The sequence below is a fragment of the Odontesthes bonariensis genome, chromosome 9 (assembly GCF_027942865.1).
Source record: "Odontesthes bonariensis isolate fOdoBon6 chromosome 9, fOdoBon6.hap1, whole genome shotgun sequence".
Taxonomy (NCBI): domain Eukaryota; kingdom Metazoa; phylum Chordata; class Actinopteri; order Atheriniformes; family Atherinopsidae; genus Odontesthes; species Odontesthes bonariensis.
This window is the reverse complement of record NC_134514.1, coordinates 8,769,279-8,792,296: the sequence shown is the minus strand read 5'-3', so window position 1 is coordinate 8,792,296 and position 23,018 is coordinate 8,769,279. Positions and strand designations below refer to the sequence as shown.

Sequence of the window (23,018 nt, the reverse complement as noted above, 5' to 3'; positions counted from 1 at the left end):
GGCTGTTTCGGGTCTTTCTCCTGACAGTTATCTAATTTTCAACTTCCCACCAGAAAGCAAACTAACCTCCTTTGAATTCTTGTTTTAAATGTTGCTTTTGCATAATTTATTCCGTTTTATCTTCTTGTCGTTGCTGATTGTGTAACGAAGCTTTTAACTTTCTTACATCCAAATGAACTTAAGCTCAACTCTGGTGGAACAAACTCGTACAAGTTTTTGTTTACGGACAACATCGGTGTACGGATTCAGGCACAGATTACCCACAATGCTTTACATCATGCTGGTGGTTCTGCATCACTTATCGTCCCAGGAGACTCTGCTGTCTGTGAATCTCAGTGCAGGTCTGATTTCCCAGAGGATCATCTCACACAGATGGCGTCTCTTTGTCATCTTTCTCTGTAAATCGGTTCCTTTTACTTTAAACTTTTGCTGTATTTTTCTGCATTTTGCATTTGTTTTTCTTTCTTTTTTCTAATTATCTCTCTTGTGTCTTGAACTTGTTTCTCCTCTTGCTTCAGATTTTCCTTCTTTTCGCTGCTTCTCTCTGGATTTATGACACTTTGATCTCTTAGTATCTCTTTCACAATAGATTCATATGATCCATTTAAAGGATAACTGCGGTATTTTCAACATTAAGCCTCTTTTCTGAGTCGTCTGCAATGTTTTAGAACCCCCCTCACCCCTTTTTTGATGTTTACTGTTGTCTCTGGTATTTGCCTAATTTTGATTCATCTCAACCTGCTTCAGAACGGCAAGTCATGTGCATGTACAAAAAGGTCCGTAAAAGCACAATAAACGTCCGTTTTCAAAATAATCAACTCACCGGAGTGGTTACTGGTGTGCACTGGTAATCCATATCAAATTTCGTTGATAAAAGTTGCTTCTGTGGCCTTCAGGGTTGGATAGTTTGTAAACATTTAACCTACGAGGAAATCTTTGGCTGAAAATGAAATTACACTGAAATAAAGCACTTAATGTAATTTAAGTTGTGTGTGGCTGTTCTGAGATGGTCAGAAAATCATCAATCTGTCTTTTTTTTTTCTTTCTTTCTTTTTGTTCTTGTTTGATTCAGCCTATAAGAAGAGGGAGCGTCCAGAGATTTCTCTGCCGTCTGACTTTGAACACACCATCCATGTGGGCTTTGATGCTGTTACCGGGGAGTTTACAGTGAGTATCTGTGGTGCTGTCATCCATGTGGTAATGCTCCTGCTAAAGCCACCGCAGTGTACGCCTGTGGTGTGTGTTTGGTAACTGCTATGCTTACATTCTTTAATTGCTTACCAAAGGACCCGCGTTCATTGTTGTGTGCATGTGTGTGTGTTGGTCTGTGAGCTTGAGACACACATACATACTTGGCAAATAAACCTTTTTGAATAATCACGTTGGACAAAGACGCCTTGTTCAGCTGACTCACTTGATCCGCCTGACAAAGCTCTTCTAGCTGGGAGTTAAAAGCTGTGTATGTGAGCGTGCACGTGGTTTCCTTTTCTGTTATCTGGGCCAGAGCTCCTGCTCCTCAACTGTACAACACATCTTACATGCAAATGTAACATTTGCCATTTTTATTTGAGTCAGCACAACCCAAAAATAAACCAAAGCAATTAAACAACAGGGCGGTGAGCAGTGATTCTGATGGATGGAAAAAAAGGTTTAACATAAAGAAAAAAGATCAGATCTCAACCCAGTGATGGGATGGAGTGATGGAACAGGAAGTGGAGGAGTACATGTGATGGACTGACCCTGACAGATAAGAAGAAAACAAGGAGATGTGACCCAGTTCTGTGACTAAAGTACAAATATGATAAGACTTCCTTGTTAGTTACACGTGTGATTCATCATAAAGGGGTGGAAATTTTCCTTTGACACTGCTTCACTTAAAAAAAAAAAAAAAAAAAAAACATTAATTGCACACAGATATAATTAATAAAATGGTAAAAACAGTTGAAATTGTTTTTCTGTGTGTGTGCAGGGCATGCCGGAGCAGTGGGCCCGCCTCCTGCAGACGTCCAACATCACCAAACTGGAGCAGAAGAAGAATCCTCAGGCCGTCCTCGATGTCTTAAAGTTCTACGACTCAAAAGAAACGGCCAACAGCCAGAAATACATGAGCTTTACAGGCACGCACATAGATTTGTTTTGCATAGATTTACATCATGGAAACCTCAAATTGATCATCAATGATTTCTATATCACTGACTTCCAAACGGATTATTGTCCACGCATTCAAAGCTGCTCCTCATTTCCTTCTCTTTGTTTTCTCCTGCAGATAAAAACACAGAAGCCTACAGCTCCTCCACCGCACCGGTAAGACTGCAGCTGTTACCCACCCTGTTACCCACCCTGTTTCTCACCCTGTTTTTCACCTGTAGCCACCAACCGAATGCAAACACAAACAGAAGCACCCATAGTAGGTTGAGGAAAAAACTCTCTTCTTTAATCTTTTAAAATTAACAATAAATTAGCATAATTTTTTTGTCTCACGGGCCAAAACATTTATATAAATGGCTATAACATGAATTTAAAGATGTATTTATTTAATAAAAGCAAACAGGAAATCAAAATGTCAACAGAAAACATATATTCTTATTAGCTTTTTACATTTTTTTGTGCCTAAATAACACATTTATGTTGTGTTTTCCACATCAGTTGCAGCACTTAGTGATGCTGTTTCTCTGGATTTGTTGGTGTTTGCGTGGCTGGTGTTAATCAGCAGGGATCCTGGTAGTTGACGCAGTTACAAAGATACAAAATCATGAAATGATTGACATTAATTTGGCTGGTTTGATGTTTCTCTGCTCTGTTCCTCTGCTTTATGGTCAGCTGTGCTTTTCAGTTCCACCCGTTATATTTTATTATTTTGACACTTATGTGTTAGAATGAGGTTTTAAAGTCTAATTAATTGTTTTCCCTGTACATTAAAGCTATGGTAGGTAATCCTAGAGAGCTAGCAAGCGAGTTAGCAAGATTCGAAAGTGTCCCCTCCTCTAAGCTCCACCCCCCCTCCCCATTCCATCAGTGCTTCATCCAAAGCCGGTAGAACCGCGTGCGTACACGGAGCAGGGAGCCGACAGAGGGGGGCGTAGGCAGAAAGCGAGGCATCTGATTGTTTTTTTGTAGGCGCTCCAATCCGAGATCAGCGGTCAGCTTTTTCTCAGTCCTGCAGCTGCCACAGAGGTCTGATTATTTTCGTCCCTTTTTCTAAATACATCTTGTATATAGATTTCTCTCAGGATACACGGACCATTTCACCCAGTATTACAAAATGTGTTTCTGAACAGGATTACCAACCATGTCTTTAATGAATAATAACTGTCAGATGGACAAAATAAAAAGAAAAAAGTGAAACTTTGTTATTTATTTATTAAAAAAACTAAGATTAGAATCATCTGAACTTAAATCTGTAGATTTGGTCCCACGATGGGTGACCATTTCTTTGCTCAGGAATGTGGCACAGCTACAACGCCATAGCTGTTCCTCTTTGGTATTTCACACCAAACAGAAGGTGCTCAGCACCGCATCAATGTGTGCTAACATGCAGCAACTCTGTACTGAGGAATCCGCTGTGAAAAGTTAAAGCTACATCCACAGCATTATTAAAATGGGCTTTTTACTAACCAATTTATTGTTGTGATTTTTACCTCGAGTCTAACAGATCGAGTCGGCTTTCTTTAAAGTTCACAAACACGTTTTCTTCACACTGTGCGTTCCACCTTTAGTCAGCTTTATTTTTTCCTCTCCCAAAAGATAAAAATTTGTTCTTAAAGGTCAACTGATTTATCTAAAATTAGTGGAGTGAAAGGCAGCTGCTCCACGCGCACAAAAAACTACATAACACCCTCGAGGTGTGGGGGAAACCCCCCAAAAATATTTAGAAATAAATCAGTTTGTGTCCAGAGATATTGTTTGTGATATGTTGTGGTATCGTAAAAGGATACATGTGTGCATTATTGGATTGGACATTACAGGGTCGACTTTTTACCTGGTGGAATTACTTGTGTGGTAGCTATGCTGGATTCTTTTTACCGCAGTGTAAATGTCATCTAAAAGATGCCTTTAAAACCAACTATGGAGGTGAGAATAAAGAGAAGGAGGCACTCCTCGCTCTTCCCCTCTGCATTGTGAATCAGCATCTTTTCCTTCGTTCACCATTTCACTGTCTCTGCAGCTTTGGCCGCCGGCCGAGCGTCAGAGCATCGCAGAGAGACAGAGAAGAGGAAGGATTTGTGACTTGTGGCACCACTAGCCATACCTGGCCAGAGCTTTCAGGGACCAGAAGGGATGAGGAGAGCAGGATGAGAGAAAGGAAAGGAAAAAAGGTGGAAAGACGGAGAGCCAGGTTAAATTAAGAGTGAAATCAAACAAGAGAAGAAGAGCTAAAGACGAGCAGGGGAAAGTCTGCGGGATGAGATTATAAAGCAATAGAGGAAGCAGCCGTGACGGCAGGAAGCAATGATGGGTCTGGTATCGATGAAAGCTCATGTAACGATAATGTCACTGAGGCTCCGCCCTCTCTCCCCCTGTGACGACATGCAGAGCTCCAAGGCTGTGTCGGAGACGCCCGCCATAGCAACCGTATCTGAGGATGAAGACGAAGACGAGGCCGAGCCCCCGCCGGTGGTCGCTCCCCGGCCAGAACACACCAAATCAGTAAGAATATACTCTTTTTTTTTATCCTTCTACACTGGCAGGGGTCCTCTTTTTTTATTTGATATACTTTAAGGAGTGTCCTCACTGTTGTGGGTTACAACTAAGATTCACAAAGATGGAATTACCTACCAACAAACTACTATCCATCATGATGGAACACTCTACAATTTAAGGCTTTGTATCTTTTTGTAAAGGAAGAGTTTAAACTTAGAGAATAAATGCAGCGTTAAAAGAAAGTTCAGCTGAAGTTGAAATGTCTCATTAGTTTGCACATAAACGAGTTCAAATGTCAGTTTTATTGTGAGTTTTTCTTTTAAAATGAGACGAAAAGCTGCACGAGCTGCAGACAAACCCTGTGCGAACACTTTTTACTCCCAACAGAATTAATTTCATTGGGAAATTGTGGGATAAAAATGAGTAGTTCTGAGGAACAGAGCGACTGTTTCTGTTCTTCACCTTCCCTGTTTGAAGTTTAACCAACAGAACGAGTAAAACGAGCATCGTTCATAATTATATTTTCATCTAATTACCAGTAATGTACTCTGATATTACGCACGATGGAGGTCACATGGGGTCGTCCTGCTTATCTGTTTCCAAACCAGCTTTTCTACACCGATCGATCGGTATAACTTTATATATTTCTGTTTTGACAGCAGATGGGAGAGAGACGGTATCAAATGACTGGAGTGAGAACAAATTGCACCTCAGTAGTTTGTGCAGAAATGCTGTTAGCTTCTCCGCTCAGCTTCATTTGCTATAAACTGTTTGTTTGATAGCAGAGATTCAGTAAAAGTAGAGAAGTTCTGAGCTGGTTTTAAGCACACAGAAGTACTTTAACATGGCGCTCTGCTCTGAGCGCACCAGATGAGTCGTCCACTGATGTCCAGCAGTTATCGTTAATTTCTCACAGCCATTAATTTTTAAATGGAGCCGTCCCCTGCCTCATTTCAACTCTCTAATAGGACCACAAAGACTTCAGTGTGCGCTGGACAATCACAGGGTGAGTTCAGGTTTTTTATTTAGAAACGCTTTTTCAAAGAAACGCTCTGTTCTGTTGGAGGCCGGTTCAGGAGTGCTCACACTTTCCCTTCCTCCTAATGTGACGGCAGGGTTTATGAAAGGTCAGAGCTGGCCATTTCTCTTCAAGGACTAATTAACACCCAGGCGGCAGTTTATTAGATGCACATGGGAAATATTTCAAACTTCTGCAACAGTCTGTAAACCTTCCCTCATTAACAGGCAACAACCTGTACATGAAAACTAAGTGTTGGATTTAAAAGAAAAAGATGTAGAAAACTAACATAAAACAAACACGTTCAGATCTCCATCTTAGAAAAATATTTTAATTTTCTACAATCATGCAAATATAACGTATCAATGAAAGGAAATACTTTATCCATCACATCTTTGAAAAATGTGCAGAAAATCCACGTAGTTTAATCACAATTAATCGCACACTTGTCCATAGTTAACTCATGATTAATCACAAACAATCTCACTTTTATTATATGTTCTAAATGCACCTTAAAGCGATATCTTTTTAATACGCTTATCAATATAAGAGCAGACAAATATGCTAGCTTTAGTAAATGCAAATTAGATTTGTTCTTCCAACAATCCAGAACAAATTGTCCTGATAAATACTGTCTGGAACATCATGAACAAAAAATATGCTGAAAACCCAAAAAGCAACAACAGAAGAACACATGTTCGCAAACAAAAGAAAATAATCTGACACTCAGCGTCTGCATTGTTGCCATAAAGTGATATTTAAAGCTGGCCGTACTCTGATGATGACACAGTTCACATCGACAGGAACAGCAGATAACTTTGGTCTTGTCAGGAGAACCATCTGGCAGGGTTTTGAAGATGAACTCAAATTACACTTTTCTTAGTCCATTTTAGCTCCCCATCCACAACACTAGGCTACGTCCCTTCTTGATTTCCTGCTGTACAGGTTGGAACAATGGTCACAGTCGCAGAACCTGCCCTCGTTAATCTTCTGTAACAAAGGGAGTGACGTTAAGACCTTTTTTTTTCATTGAAAAACACTCTAAAGCATAGATGTCTAATCTGGCCTGCACTGTAATCACATAAGAACAAAAAAAAAAAGTCAAATTCTTTATTGTTATCCAGTTTGGTCGGGCTCTAACGACGTCTCACGTTAGCTTTGTGACACCAAGATGTTTTACACAGAGTTTGTAATTGTAGAGAAATAATTAATACATTTTGGGCGTGAGGCTGAACAGGTGAAGCCCCAGCATGAAGCATCTAATGATATCTAACAGTATAAACTGCAGAGTGCAGCTGATATAATATCCTCCTGCGCGTTCAGCACGCTCCGGAGCCATGTTTGGTTTCTGAGCTACTGTTGGTGTTACGGAGGAGGGCGACCTTTTCACGACCTATTCAGAGATAAACCGTGCCCTCTAAGGTAATGACGTCACAAAACTTCTTATTTTCACGTAATAACTGGCTTTCGTAAACATGGATATAAAATTAATGAAAGTCTTCACGTGAAAGGATTCTGTTAAACCTCATTAAACTGATGTTGGTGATAAACTGCTCGCCTCAACTTTATACCCGTCAATCCTTCCAGAGACAGACACGCACACACACGCACACACACACACACACACACACACACACACACACACACACACACTCACACGGTTGCCCTTCTCTCAGACAGGCTGGCGGTTGAGAGGCTGCTTCCATGGCGCCGCTACAGTTTCCACAGTGATGACTTCAGTGCACCTGACTCCCACCATCGCACACATGCACGCACACACATGCACGCACACACAAACGCACACTCAACTCTTTTCCTTTTTTCTTTCCATCCTCTGAAAGCTGAACGGACCTCGAACGTCTCACAGTTACATGGTTACGTTGCACTTCGGTGACTTTTACAAGTGTTCCCACAGCCTGTTAAATTGTTCAGCTCGAACTTTTTACTGAGTTTGTAGATAAACGTGTTTTTTCATGCTGCTCACAAATTAATCTAATTGTCAAATCCCAAAAGATGGGAAAATGTGTATTTAATGGAAGAAGAATGTCAGTTTTTTTCATAAAATGTCTCAAATATTCTAAATTAAATATTTGAACTTGGTGTCAAAAACCTGGAACGGAACATTTACTAACATTACTAGTATAATTAGTTATTATTCAGCTTTGTTTTACTGGTTTAAAGTTTCTGGTAAAAATGGAACATGCATTTGTTGTTGGTTGTATTCATCACACCATGATTAAAACTTATCAGCCAGGCAGGTCATGGAGAAAGAACATCTGAGGATGTTCAGGAGCGTCTGGTACCGGGATGTTAGTGATGTGTCCCGTGGCTCTTTGTGGATTGGGCTTTCCTCCCACAGGTTCCTCCCGGCAGATTAGATCCGAGTTTAGAGGCCAGATGAACACCTCAGACTGTTTGTTTCCGGGAAAGCTGCTACTTACGGAGGACTGAAACTGTCATAATCCAAAATATTGTTGTTTAAGGATGTTTTATTGTTGATTTTGTCCCACTTTAATTCCCATATTTAACATCTTTTATGTTACAGATATACACTCGCTCAGTTATAGAACCCCTTGCTCCTCTGACCAAAGATGCAGCCACCTCCCCCATCTCCCCTCCGACCGCCGCCGCCGCCGTCACCCCCGCCCCGCCTGCAGAGGCGGCTCCCAGCAGCCCTCCCAGCGCAAGCCCCGCCCCTGGTCCGTCTGTGCCCCACTCACAAGACAAAACCAGGAAGAAGAAGATGTCAGACGAGGAGATCCTGGAGAAACTACGTAAGTGTCATTCACACGATCAAGGCCAACGCAGGTGGTTCACCTGACGGGGGGAGGAGACCTCATCGTGAAATGATTCCAGCAGAAAACAGTTAAACTTCTGATTTTACCTGCTGCAGAGCAAAGGCCCACCGGCTAATTTTAGACAGATTGTTTCATCTCTCTGTCTGCACACAGTTTCCCTCAGAGAGATCACTTTCAGCTTTATTTTAGGCTCCAGTCAAGTTGCTGCTGATTTCAGCATATTCTCTCTATTCTTTAAGATTTATTATGGTTTAAAAAAAACTAGTGTGTGAGATAACATGCTGTTCCTGCTGTATTTAAAAAAAGAAAAAAGGTCTGACGCTTGGAATTATGGAAAGAGCAGTAAGTGCAGTGTTGAAGTGTTTTAGTGTGTAAAAGAGTTGATGAGGAAGATGTTTCAGGACACGATATCAGAACATGACAACCATAGAACAGTTGTAGAAGAAAATATTCCAAAGTTATTGCATATGAACACTGATATAAGACTAGTTTTATTGAACAAACAAATTGTAAAGAGGTTAAACATTCATTCTGAAAAACAAAACACAACAGGAAGTTATTATTGTCATTAAAACTTCACCTAACCAGGAAATAAAGACTGTTGAGATTAAGCTGTTACAACAATATAAACACAAGGATCACAACAAAGCCATCAAATGTCCCAAACATTTATTTTCATGGGTCAGCTGGATGAGATGTCAGTAGTTTAAAGGTAATATTAGGATGTGTATGTGCTCATCCTCCTACATGAGCAGAACATGATGCATCTATCGTCCAGCAGAGGAAAGAAATCTAAATGAAACTTTTTACATTAACTAAAAAAGGTGCTCCACAGTATACTGAATGTTTTCATAGACTCTTTAAATGTATGTCTCGTCTTTTTTATGCTATTTTAAAAAGTTTAGAAATATCTCCTTTGATAAATCATAGTTCAAACCGACCGGTTTGGAAACCCCTGCTCAGCGTATGTTAAAAGTCAACAATTCTGGTGTTTTTATAGTTTTTTAGTCCCTGAACTCTCCAAAATAAAACAAAAAGAAAAAGGGTGAAACTTCCTTCTGCTACTGATATGTGTTTTGGTGTGTTCCTGTATGTATAAAAGCTTGTATATTTCTTAAATCATGCCCCACGCCTGTCCAGATGTGCTCAGGTCGCCCTCTGCTGGTAAGACCAGGAAACTGAATCTATGATAGAGGACCTGACAGCCCCGCCCCCTCTTGTCCAATCCTCATGTCTGATTGGTCGTTTTCTCTTTCCTGTCTCCTGCGGTTACAGTCACTCCAGTTTTGGTCCTTTAATCACTTTCCTTCTGAGGAGTCTGATATCTGAACTGCTGACAGAGCTTCTGTCAGTCTGTCTGACTTTGTTGGTGTTTATTTCTTTATTTTCCTTAATTTTTTTCTCTTTCTTCCCCCTAAATTAACAGTTTCTTTCTATCTACAGCTTGATTCTTATCTTTATGCCTCGTCCTTTCTTTCCATCTGTTCTCTCAGTTGTTCCTCCTTCTTCTTCTCTGTTCTCTCTCCCGTCTGCATGCTGCATTGACCCACATGTGAGGAATGTAATGTAGAGTAGACTTCCGATTGATAGAAAGACAACTGACTCTTCTATCCAATCAAATTTAGCATCACTGTAAAATCAACATATAAAAACATTTCTGCAGTGCGTTATAAAGCCTGCTTTTCTTTTTTGGCTCTTTTGAAGCTCCTGATACTTTAAGTTTCTGGTTGTTTTGTTTGGTCATTACATGACTTTTTGATTTATTCCCCCCCCCCCCCCTCTGTTTAGGGACAATTGTTAGTGTGGGAGACCCCAAGAAGAAATATACTCGCTTTGAGAAAATTGGACAGGGGTAAGTAAGTTTATTGTATATATGTTGCTTCATCTTTTCTACTAAAATCCCACAAAAACTAATATTTTTTAAAAATGAGATGATACTTTTATTCATCTGAAAAAAGGGAATTATTTTGCAGCATGAAGAATCGATAAGTTATTTTTCTACAGTCATTATAAAGAAGTCAATCTTCTCTGACTGCTATCTGCTGAAAGGATAAAACGGAGTCCTCCCCGTGAAAATAAGCTGATTTTTACAGTTGACAAAATGATTAGCCCCCCTATGAAATGTCAACACTCAATCCCGAGTAAGACTTGGCTTTTCTTTAAGAATAGAAATCTCTTTTCTGCCCTGAAACAACGGCGTCGCCCTCAACCCTTCTGAGCTATTGCTTCGACTCTCGGCCAGAATCACACCTTCTGAATTCCTTCTGCTTGAGCTAAAAGTGTCATTTGTTGCTCTCGGGCCGGACCCAGCCGGTTTAAGCCAGTACCGGGGCTTTTGTCTGTTCTTTCATTTCTTTTGCTCTGTGGTAAGATTGCCACCTTTCATGCGGGTGACCTGGATTCAAATCCCCTGCATGAAAGGTGCTACCTCCAGTAGGGGTCCTTAGGCCAGACCCCTTTACCCTGCCTGCCTACCAGTGTAGGTCGCTTTGAATAAAAGCGTCTGCCAAATGCATAAATATGTTTTTTATAATCAACTCAATGTGCTGCATTTTAACAATCCCTGTGAGTTATTTCAATGCCGTGTTTTACTTTACAATAACAGCAGTAACCTGCCTCATAGTGACACACACACATATTCTATAGTGAGTTTTTACTCCTTCAGATGTCAGAACAATCTAAATCCAGAAGGATTTAGTTTCAAAAGGATTCTAAAAGCTGAACATTTTTCATCCTAAAGATGATTTAATATACATGGATGTGTGTCGGGTGCTGTGTGGTTTGGGGTAAAGATTGAAAGGCATGAAAATTTCAGTTTAACAGCCCAGTTTCATGTACTTATATTGCACAATTTAAAAAAAACTTTGCTGTTTAAGTACAGGAAAACCTCTGAATGTTTCATCAATGAAAATGATTTAGAAAAAATACTTTATTTCCCCCAAAGGGATTTTATATAGTAAATAAAACCCAGTTTCATCTGAAAAACAATCTCTTTATGGTGTTTAGCTTGAGCTTTCTTGTCGTCTGTTTTCAGGGCCTCCGGGACGGTTTACACAGCGATAGACATCGCTACAGGACAGGAGGTGGGTTTCCTCAATCACCCTCAATTTTTCTCCTTCAACTCACATTTTGGTACAAAAGTAACGCTTTAAAAACACTAAAACGATGTTATCATACGAGCTAAATAATCGTGACAACATTTAACAACTGGTCCTCCAGTAACTGTTGAGATATTTTGGCAAATGTTGAACTGACTGACCACCATCTATTTAACTTATTTATATCAGGAAAGCATAATTTCTGTTTCCTCTAGACTAAAGATTCATTGTTTGATTAGATATTGACATCAAAGAGGAAAACACGGGGACATAAAGTGTACTAATTCATATAAATGTATAAAGTGATGTCTCAGACTGCAGGGTTTAAATAGCTTGTTTAGGTTGGTATAAAGCTGAAACTGAAAAGCAAAGTGTGATTTTATCAGCCTCCTCAACACTCCTCATACCTCATCTTTCTCTCAGGTTGCCATCAAACAGATGAACCTGCAGCAGCAGCCGAAGAAAGAACTCATCATCAATGAGATTCTGGTGATGAGGGAAAACAAGAACCCAAACATAGTCAACTACCTGGACAGGTGAGCACACACATCTGGATTTTATGCTCACAGAAGGTAAACTGAACACAACTGTGGGAGCGAATAAGATGGTTTATGTCTGACTCAATTAGGGCATTCAGACTTCTGTTTTTGGTGTCTCTGAAACCTCTGAAACCTCACGTTCACCTAAGCAACCGTCTCCGTTTTCCACGTAACCGCTCACATACTTCCTGTGTAGGACGCCTGTTATCGGAGGGATTTACAGGACGTACGCAGAATCTTTCTGATAAGCGTTAAACAGGGGGGAATACAAGAGGTTAGCATTTTGTCCATCCTAAGATCACGACAGCGACAGATGGTACGTGAGGCTCCTAAACCGAACATGGAGCAAGAATCTGACTGTACAGAACATCAAAATACCAAAGTAAGCTGCAGCTTGTATACGTTCATTTCTGAGGACGCACAAACTGACGCACTACCAGGGGTCGGCAACCCGCGGCTCTTTCATCCTTATGCTGCGGCTCCGCGTGGCTCGGGACAATAAATTAAAAAGTATCCATTTTATTTTTGTTAGTTCTTTTTTTTATTGTAGTTCTAAATCTGAAGATTATTGTGATCTTGAAATATTAAAATAAAATCATATTTTATTATTTCAATTATTTTTCGTAGCTCAAAATACAATATATGCCTGCCAAAATGTTGCATTTATCGAGACTTTCAAGTATGGAGAAATGTAAGAAAAGAAAAACATCTGAAGAAAATAGAACATTCAATGATGCCTGGGCAGATTCATTTGTATTTACCTCTGAGAGTGGCTTACCTGGCACAAATGCCTAATTTGTGGTGAGAAAGAGACCTTCAACTCTTTTATTATCATTTTTTAAGAGTTCAAAATGTGTTCATTACATAAGTAAAATTTCATTTTCTCTGTAGAACTTCATGGATTTCGTAAGCAACAGACTATAGTTCTTTATACAAAGTGTAAAGGTAAAATAAACAATATCTTCATTTTAGATGTCAAAACGTGTCTGCGGCTCCCAGTGTTTTCTTTGCCGTGGATACCGGGTCCAAATGGCTCTTTGAGTGGTAAAGGTTGCCGACCCCTGCACCAGCCGAACGCAGGATGCACGAAGCAGCCACGATACACACGCGAAGTTAACAGCAACTGTATTTGAAGCTTAACAAGCCCACCGATTTCCATTAAAATGCGACATGTAAACAGGGCTGAGCTGAACACGTTTGAGCGAATTAAACGAAGCATCGAAGCAAATAATTCGCATCGAGGAGTTTTTATATTCGAGTTTCTCGAAGAATCGCTTCAGCTTGTTATAACGTTGCCAATCTGTATTTGTTCTTTCATCTCCGACATTTTCCCTGTTTGTGATCTGCTGAGGCGGCTTCGGCGCCGACGTATTAAAACAGAGACGAACAATCAGCTCCCAAACGCTCCCCTTAAATATTCCTGCTGACGTTTGAAACTCCGCTGAGCTGATCAAGGCCGACACAAGAATAAAAGAGGTTTCTGGTTACCGTGGTTACCCGTCTGTCTTTGGAGACGTTGAAGTGAACTTGGAAAACTGGTGTTAATGCTGTCATCTCCATGGAAACAGCTTCTCCGTGTCACTGATTTACCGTGTGTGTGTTTTTGTGTACTTTTCCTCCACGGACGTAAATCTGTTCACACGTTTGTTCGTGTTTGTCAGCCGCCTTTTAGGGACTGAAAAACGTTAACGTAGATCACTGGAAGAAGTGGTTTAAGGTCGGGTTCACTCATCTATTTCTTATTCAGTTCATTCACTTTGACTTTATAGGGATTTGCTTGTACATGAAGCAGCAAACCCAAAGAATATAAAGTAAACAAACTGAATATTTGAGCTTTTTTTAACTTTATACAATCAGTAAATTAAGTTTTCAATTAGTCAGTTGATCAATTTGATCAAATTTGGAGTTTTAATCTCAGGAATTAAACAGTTTGAAGGCACAAACTTGACCTCTGAAATTGAATAGACTTATTGTTTGATAGTAAAATGAATAAACGGACTAAACTTTAGTCGTGGTAATTACTTTAAAGGTATATTCAGCCAATTTCTTTCCTCAGTGCTCCACTGAGTGTCATGTAAATACTGATTGCATTGTAAATACGCCCACATATGTTGTTTGCCACAGTTACCTGGTGGGGGATGAGCTCTGGGTGGTGATGGAGTACCTGGCCGGAGGTTCTTTGACTGATGTTGTGACAGAAACCTGCATGGATGAAGCTCAGATAGCTGCTGTATGCAGAGAGGTAAGCCCACTGCGAGGTCATCTCATTCCCACGAGCTGCAGGATGTCTAAAGGTTTTACTGGAGACAACTCAGACCTTAATGGGATGTTTAAAATGCTTGTTTTTTTATATTAAGGGTGGTTATGGTATCATATCACTGCCACTATGTTCAAAATCCTTAATAACCAGCTCAGCTTTCTGATATAATTTCTGGTTGCAAAGTGACATTTTTCATGTTATTCTGACATGTTTTTTTCTGTCCAGTGTCTGCAGGCGCTAGAGTTCCTCCACTCAAACCAGGTCATCCATCGAGACATCAAGAGCGACAACATCCTGCTGGGCATGGACGGCTCCGTCAAGCTCAGTCAGTCCACCACAGCTACCTTCAATTCATTCTTTTAATCCTTTATTTCATGTATTATAGCTCTTTCTTTATCCCTTATTACAGCTACTTAATCTGCTGTTGTATTAACAAATCTTGCTTATTCTAAAGATTTTATAGATAAATTGTCTAAATGTAAAGTATCAGGTATGGGCATCTTTTTTTCTATCCATCCATCCGTTACCACCCAGGCGTTCCCAGGGCAGAAGGGATTATTTTATGTTGTAAAAGTTTAGTGTAAACGATAGAATATACATTTCTACATTTGAACCGAACCAACACGGATGGAAAACTCTACTAAACCCCTGAGATTTATCACAGATTGTAAATGAATGTTGCTTTTGGACTCCTAATGAAGGTAAAATTGAAATATTGAGAATAATCGGCTCATCCTGTCCTCTCGCCTCCCCTGCAGCTGATTTTGGATTCTGCGCCCAGATCACTCCTGAGCAGAGTAAACGCAGCACCATGGTTGGGACTCCGTATTGGATGGCTCCAGAGGTCGTGACCCGGAAAGCCTACGGGCCCAAAGTGGACATCTGGTCGCTGGGCATCATGGCGATCGAGATGGTGGAGGGCGAGCCGCCGTATCTGAACGAGAACCCACTCAGGGTGAGTTTGTTGCCTGGACACCGATCGAGGAAGAGACGCAAAGACTTCTGAACTATTCTGAGCATTATAAGACATTATTTTAAGATTATTCTGTACTTTAGTGTTGAAAAAGGCGAGGTTCGTATTATATTTGAGGAGACATTTTGAAATTCAGGATGAAGTAGAAAGTTTTATTGAACATCAGCGTAACACATTAGATTTAGTTTAATTTGGCTCTAAAAGGTAAATGTGTGAATGGACGTGAGATCTCATCTCATTGCTTATTGCTTATTTTCTACACAACAAATGAAAAGACGACCAGTCCACACACGTCTATCCTTGTATGGTCACTTTACTTGGATGGATGTCGAGCGGATCGGCACAGAACTGGTGATATGAGCTGGTTATACCTCTGTTATGTGGCGATACTCAGGCTCCAAACTATCAGACACTGAATGGAGAGAGGAGCTGTGTAAGATGAGCAGAATTAAAGCTGCTGCGTCAACACGACAAACTATCAGCAGGTCAGAGAACAGGAGGACGACTGCATGCCGAAGCACAATCTGTAGGCCGAACATACAGTTACAGAACTGTTTATTCTATTTAACTTTATTACTGAGGAAATTACGAGTTTTCAGTAATGCAAAGGTGTAGTTTTTTCATTTAGTTTGAAAATGTTGCTTTTCTGGTTGTTGTTGTTGTTTGTTTGAGTTGAGAAATAAACAATTCAGTAATCTGTGTGCATTTTCCCAGTTAACCAATCAAGTTGGATCACGACACCATTTATTTATCATAACTCAACACTGATCAATCTAAAAGTGTCCTCTATAACAGACTGTGCACCATTAAGAATCCCAACAAGGGAGACTTATTCAAAGGGCTCCTCTGGTCGTGTCACCAAGCAAACTGACTAAACAAGTTATAGCTAAGAGTAATGAGGAGAAGCTCATAAAGTATAAAAGAAGTGTCAGATGCACAAACAGCCAGTGAAAAATATCCAGGCTGCTTTAAGAGCTTTAAGAGACTGTGTGGGAGTGATTCTGAAGCTAGACAAACAACAGCAACACGAGAATGGCTTAAACATTGAGGTGAGACATGAAACAGTGAAGGGGATACAGCTGTCATCCTGAGAACCGCCACTGGGTGGCAGCAAAGTGAAGGATCTGTGGCTTTCAGCATTTATTTGCCTTCTTATGTGCTTCATTGGTAACAGACAAAAATCTGCTCTTGTGTGTCGTAGGCGCTGTATCTCATAGCAACCAACGGTACGCCAGAGCTGCAGAACCCGGAGAAACTGTCGACAATATTCAGAGACTTCCTGAACCGATGTCTGGAGATGGACGTGGAGAAGAGAGGGTCGGCTAAAGAGCTGCTGCAGGTACGGCCGTGTGGGCTTTTATCCCCATAAAAGAAGATCATCATTAAAAATGTTGCATAAAATACTATGAAGCTAAACGTAGTCTAAATAGAGAGAACTGCACATTTGACCCATTAAAACATTAAGTTTTGTCTGAAAAAGCCTAAAACCCAAAAGTTATTCATTAAAACAAATGTCGCGGACTTTGAGGAGACTAGAAGTGGGAAATAAAAATATTTGAGAAGTTAGATTTTAAGGTAAATTCCTAAAACTGGTGATAAAAGGAAGAAATTTAACTGAATATTCGTTATAAAAAGCATAAGAAAGTGCTAGAAAGTACAACTAAAAGGTAAAAATATTTTTATTTTTTACCCTGAAAACAGATTAAGGCCCACTGAACATGAGATACTTTACTTGGATAAAAGTAATAATATCGCAGGATAATGATGTTGCAGCATTTAATTTCTGAATAAATCCCATTTTAAATTTGTACGTACATTTTAAATCTGTAAGCTATTAAATTTGTGTTTACTATGAGCACTGAAACAGCTGAAAGTACAATATGTTCCTCTAAAAAGTTGCATAAACTACAAATGCTGTTGTAAAATACCTCAAATTATCTAAATGTCTTTAGTTCCACGTCTCACATGGCAGAAACATTTTCCTTGTCCAGGGTTTTAAATATCTAACATCTGTATCTACATGTTGGTCCAACAAGGTGGAGAGGCGAGCTGAGTCGTGTAGCTGTTAAATGACTCAGAGGGTCTTTATGTTGTTGCACAGGAAGGTTTCTCAGTTCTGCAAGTAATCACTGAAAGGTTCATTGCATTAGATGAGACATCCTAAAGGTTACCTCCTCCCGCACATCATAAAGATCAGAGATGAGAAACGGGCTGCTGCAGTCGCATGAAATAAGAGATCCGCCGCTTTAGATCCAGAGAGCGGACAGTGTGGAGGTAGGTGAACTGCAGAGAAGACAGCAGCCGATAAAATGTCAGTTGGTGAAAAAAACAATACGAAGAGCTCAGAGAAAAGAGTCTTAACATGAATGTTCTGTTTAAATCTAAAGAACAATGAAAAACTCAAAAGTAATTATAGGAAGTTTAAAGATCACATTCGGTTTCAATGATATTTACAGTAAAACATTTATAAATATTCCTCTTTTTTTTCCCCTCTCTGCCTCCCCGACCCCGTTTATCTCCCCTGATCTTTCTTCTTCTGCTCTCCTCCCCCTCTCGCAGCATCAGTTTCTGAAGATGGCGAAGCCTCTCTCCAGCCTCACCCCCCTCATCCTGGCAGCCAAGGAGGCCGCCAAGAACAACCGCTAGCTGTCTTTGCACTCGTTATTCCTCCGTCTCTCCCCGTGTGTCCTTCGTCCCTCCTGGGAAGGTGTTGACGGCTGCCGGCTGGGTTTGCAAAATCTTTCAAATGCCTTCAGCCACTCTCTTCCTCCTCCTCCTTCTTCCTCTTCTTCGTGTGTTTTGTAACTTGCTCCTTCACCCCGTCACCTTTAACGTTGACCCTGAGCTCTGACCCCTCCCTCCCCCCACCTGAAGAAAGAAGGGCGGGTTCTTCTTTTTCAACACTCCACAGGACTCGGACAGGAAGGATCGAGCGACGCCATCGCTGACACCGCTGCCCTCATAGCCAGAGCCCAAAGACTCGTATCAGTGTTTTCCTCTCAGTCACCCCATGGCTGTATGTGGGTCTGTTAGCTTCCTGTCATTCAGGTGTGAGTTGTTCATTCATTCTTTTGTTCATTTTAATTCCTTTCACTTTTTAAAAAAAAGAAATCACCTTTTCTGCGCGTGTGTTTGTCACAGGGAGCGTTTGGATTTTAATTCAGTTGATTGTAGTTGTACTTCCCGCCGGTCGTGGCGTGGAGCGGGAGAAGTTTGGTACTTTGTCGTGTCTGCAGTGTGAGCTCTGAGTTTGAAAACGTTGATGTTGATTATCATGAGGAAACACTGGCGCGCCCGGAGCCATCGATGGACGGAGTTTGGAGACAGAAGCGGTATTCTCTTTCTCTTTTAAAGGTTTACTCTTACAGTACGGCGTGTCGTAAAATTGCTTACTGAATATAGAGTTTATAACACAGAATTACTCCCAAACTGAGCACAGCTTGTTTATATCACTGTTTATACCCATTTCTGCAGTAATGGCTGCTTTCCATACTGGTATGGAGTATGAAATGAGGAAATTTCCTAATTCCAGGCAGGTTTAAGCTGTAAAGTTCATGTGGATTTAGATGATTTTCCCAAAGATAAATTTGCAGAGCTGGATAATGTCTGAAAGATCTTTGGTGATGTTTATCTGATTCTGTTGCTTTAGCAGCACGATGCATTGTGGGTTTTATTTCTTCATCGTATTTGTACGAACAGTTCTGCTGACCAAGTTTTATTGTTTTTAATTCAACAGTTCTTACAGATATTTTGGGGCTTTTACTCATTTTAGTTGTTGCGGTTAACAGGTGACTAAGTACAGCCTCATTCATGGAAGACGGTTAAAGAACACTACTGTTTCTTTTTGCACTGATATTGGTTAAACGTTTCTGATCAGAGCCGAATGTTCTGACACTTCCTGTACGTCTCACCACACACACGCTGCTCCAGGGTGGCTAAAAAGGCGGGAATAGATGCAGCAGAGCCAAAGTTCTTCATTTGTCTTTGAGGTTGAAATCTGATGCCTATGTTACCCACAATGCAACTTGGCTGTCAGATCAGAGGTTCAGGCTTGTTGGTTTAGCTCACATCAACTCTCCAGTGTTCAGGTTAATCCCAACAGATCAGGTCAAACCCGACCGTTTCTTCTTATTTCACCATTCAGAGTTTAATCTTTCACATCGGACACGAAGTGTTCAAACTCTGGAGCGCCACAAAAGGAAATGAAGTCGTTGACGTGAGCAGCGGTTTGTGAGTTTTAGCTTCAAAGCAACACTCAGAGTAGCCTTTAAAGTTCAAAATGTCAGCATAGTTTGCACAAGAAAATCTGAATGCAGAGTAACAATAAACACCCGGAGAACTGTTCTGCGACCGGACGAATACTCCGTGAAATAAGTCGGTTTCATGCCGCCAAACTCGCCCCATCGGTGGCTCTGGGACTTCTGTGTCTGCGGGCTCGTCGGGACACTTTGAGGGAGAGAATGTGCATGATTACTCTTTTTTTTTATACGGTACGTTTTAAGATGGAAACAAAAAAATAATAGATGACTTGTGGAAATGCTGAATCGTGTAGTGATGCTTAATGAAGGACGGTTGTGTACGATAGGAGAGATGATATCTTAGTCCTATTTCCAGATGAATGAGACAAATAAATGCTATGATGGTACAATGTTGTTTTTCCTCCTGAAGGACCGTGCGATCCCGAGGAGCCCCGTGAACATAGGGTATATATTTTACGTGCAAAAAGGAGGAAAAAAACGCATTGATAAAACAGAATACCCTGTTTAAGCCTTTGTTTACAGACTTTTCCTTTTATTGCAACTGATTAATGCCAGGAAACGAGTTCAGCACATGTTTTTAGTTTGGATGTAAAGATTTGAGTGTTTGTTTTGGAGCCGCAGATGTTCGCTGTGCCGCAGATGAACAAAGACCTGTCATGTAAATACCCACCAAACATTTCCGGAACATCCACTCAAAGCTGTCACTTGTTTTCTGCTCTTAGTTCTCTCTTCTTCCTCTTTTTTTAAATGGTTTTGACGTAGTGTTTTTGTACCTCTGGCCTTAAACTGTTTCAAAGACGCAAGACTACTTTTGCACCAGTCTGATGCCAACGACACTCTGCAGCGTTTTCAGACAGCAGAAGGTTATTATTGGGTTGTTTTTAGGGGCACAACTGACGATTTTTACGGCATAAGTTTGCAAAAGGTACAAAATTAAACCCAAAAGTAATCGGTGTATCATGATGAAAACCAGAGAATGGTTGGTTTCATTAATAGATAAATATACAGAGCGTTAAAAGCTGCAGAAACTGATAGAAACTGCCTGGAAATGTTGCAGCTGTGTGTTTGCGTGTCCTGGTCTGAATCCTCAGCACTGAGCTGGACTGGACTTAAAGGGCTATTCTGTAGTTTTCCATTTGATTTTTCTCTCAGATTGCGCTGCTCTGAATGTGGTTTTATGGTTGTGATTAACACGCATCGAACGAGAAAGGAACACTAAACAATCAGATGTAAGAGCTGTCTGTGAATGGAAAGCGCATGAATAGTACTTTAAAATATCCTTTAAACCAGCATCAAATATCACTTTTAACATTTAATGGTAATCTCATGGTCTCATAAATCTGACAAAGACATTTTTCCTACGTGTTGCACAATCACCTTGTGGGTGAATTGTCATTTTTGTAAGGTATGTAAGCTCTAAAACATCCATTTGAGCTCAGTTATGAGACACTTAAATGAGATTTAAATGCCCGTATTTTGTGTTGTCCCCAGCTAGTGTGCTTTCATAGGTTGTGTAATTGTTCAGTCTTTTAAAAAATGAGAAAAAGGTACCTGAAAAAATCACTAGCTGCATCAGCTCATTAAAATTTAACCGGAAATGATGATCCTGTAACTGGAAACTGAACAAAACTACAGCGTTTTTAATACTGTCAGCTCTTTTGGCCTTTTTTCCAGCTGGTTTACAGACCAAATAACATTAGTAGGAACAACCAGCTCAAACAGCGCCCCCTGCAGTCACATTTTCAGATGGCCAACGACTGTTAGCATTCAGCCATGATAATTCAGCCTCTTCTGGAGACCAGTACCGACCTGATGATGTGTTACAAATCCTGCTTGATGTCAGAATCAGTTCCTCACAATGAATTATTTTACTGTATGAAGTGACCAAGTCGTCATGACACTGTTCTCATAGCAACGGGGGATCCAGACTTTAGAGTCCAGAATCAGAAGGTCAAATGAAGTCTTCGCTCTTTAGTGTATCAGAGCCATAATTTATCTGTTTATATAAGTCATTTTGATTTTTGAAACAACTGAAGAACGAACAAATAAAACTGTACAAAAACTGGAAACTTGGTGTGCGTTTTTCTCTGGAAACTGCTGCGTAGACTGAACCAAACAGGCCTCGATCCTTCCTAATCCAGAGGAAAGAAAACATGCTGTAATCTGCACAGCCATAACAGGAGAAAATACCACACATATCCTCACACACCCTCTCAGTGTGAATAATACGGTACAGCTGAGATACCAATAAGTCATGTAAAAATGTAACAACATAATTCCACTCCCAAAGCAGGGATGGAGCCGGGAACAGTGATTCTCACTGTTTAATGAGGATTTTTGTATTATTTATAACACAATTTTTACTCTAAATCCTTCCTCTAAGTCAGTTATGTAAACGGAATGCTCTTTGTCCGACTCAGGGCAAGAAATTAGCTTTAATCCGTCTGGCTGCGAATTTATATCCAACCTCTTTGCTTTTTTTTCTTTGTCCTTGATTAAACGCAGTAATTACTGTTCGCCAGCTTCCTGAGCCCCCCCCCCCCCTTTCATCCTCACTCTTGAAGAGAAAGAGCTTCTGCTGGAAGTGAGGCTGCATCGCCACGTGTGAAGCGGTGCTGAGCTCCCAGTGGTCATGCGGTGGAGTCAGTCCAGGTTGTTGCATAATGTTAAACTTTCATTAATGTTTCAGCTGAGTGAACTCAGGCCTGCTGGCCCTGAACAGTTCAGTTCAGATCAGCAGATTGGCAGAGACACAAACACCAGAAAGCGTCTGATCAGATTCTTCCCCGTGTCTTTACACGTGAGGACCTTTTTGTTCCACATGTTCACATTTATTTCTGTTTAAAGTGATCATTAATGCCAGCTTTATTGATTGTGTTTAACTCTTTGTAATATTTTTTTAATTAATCCTGAGCAGTTATCAGTTCAGGAGACTCATTTCCTTTATAATTGTAAGTATTTGAGAAGGAGCACAACCCCTGTGTGGCTGAGTTTAGATGGAGGCAGCACCAGTGAGTAATGACGCAGTGCTCCGTTCTGGACCATCTGTAGGGGGTTTAAATGTGCTGAGGAGGGATGACTGTGGTGTGACCAACAGTTGGTGGCATAGTGAGCAAAATTCAACCTGTTTTTTCTTATGTTTCAAAGCCCAAAGGGACATGATTGAGAACCAAACGCAGAGGAGGAGATTTCAAAGAGGATATTTTTATGTTGATATTGTGTTAAATGTAATAACTAGATGGGATGATCCGTAGCTCGGTCTTAAAGAGGGTTTAGTTGGGCTGAGATTTGTGGGGTCATCTGGTGAGAATGACCTTTACAGTTGGGCGTCATCTGAATATCGGTGACACGAGAGACCATGTGAGCAGACGGCAGATGGCTGGGACCAAGGAGGTGATGTATAATGCAGAAAAATTCTATAATTTATCGTTA

General features: G+C 40.6%; 1 protein-coding gene across 4 annotated transcripts in view; it reads left to right on the top strand.

Annotated features, from left to right (window-relative positions):
- Positions 1 to 21,647, top strand: part of pak1 (p21 protein (Cdc42/Rac)-activated kinase 1) — a 61,204-nt gene extending 39,557 nt beyond the window's left edge. For all 4 annotated transcript variants that reach the window (XM_075472980.1, XM_075472978.1, XM_075472981.1 and 1 more), the window contains 13 exons: positions 1,073 to 1,167; positions 1,970 to 2,117; positions 2,267 to 2,304; positions 4,534 to 4,647; positions 8,205 to 8,433; positions 10,246 to 10,309; positions 11,492 to 11,540; positions 11,979 to 12,091; positions 14,219 to 14,336; positions 14,580 to 14,679; positions 15,113 to 15,309; positions 16,529 to 16,666; positions 17,887 to 21,647. In XM_075472980.1, the coding sequence (XP_075329095.1) occupies positions 1,073 to 1,167; positions 1,970 to 2,117; positions 2,267 to 2,304; positions 4,534 to 4,647; positions 8,205 to 8,433; positions 10,246 to 10,309; positions 11,492 to 11,540; positions 11,979 to 12,091; positions 14,219 to 14,336; positions 14,580 to 14,679; positions 15,113 to 15,309; positions 16,529 to 16,666; positions 17,887 to 17,973 (1,490 nt within the window). In that variant the 3' untranslated portion in view covers positions 17,974 to 21,647. The remainder of the gene's footprint in view (positions 1 to 1,072; positions 1,168 to 1,969; positions 2,118 to 2,266; positions 2,305 to 4,533; positions 4,648 to 8,204; positions 8,434 to 10,245; positions 10,310 to 11,491; positions 11,541 to 11,978; positions 12,092 to 14,218; positions 14,337 to 14,579; positions 14,680 to 15,112; positions 15,310 to 16,528; positions 16,667 to 17,886) is intronic.
- Positions 21,648 to 23,018: the final 1,371 nt, after the last annotated feature.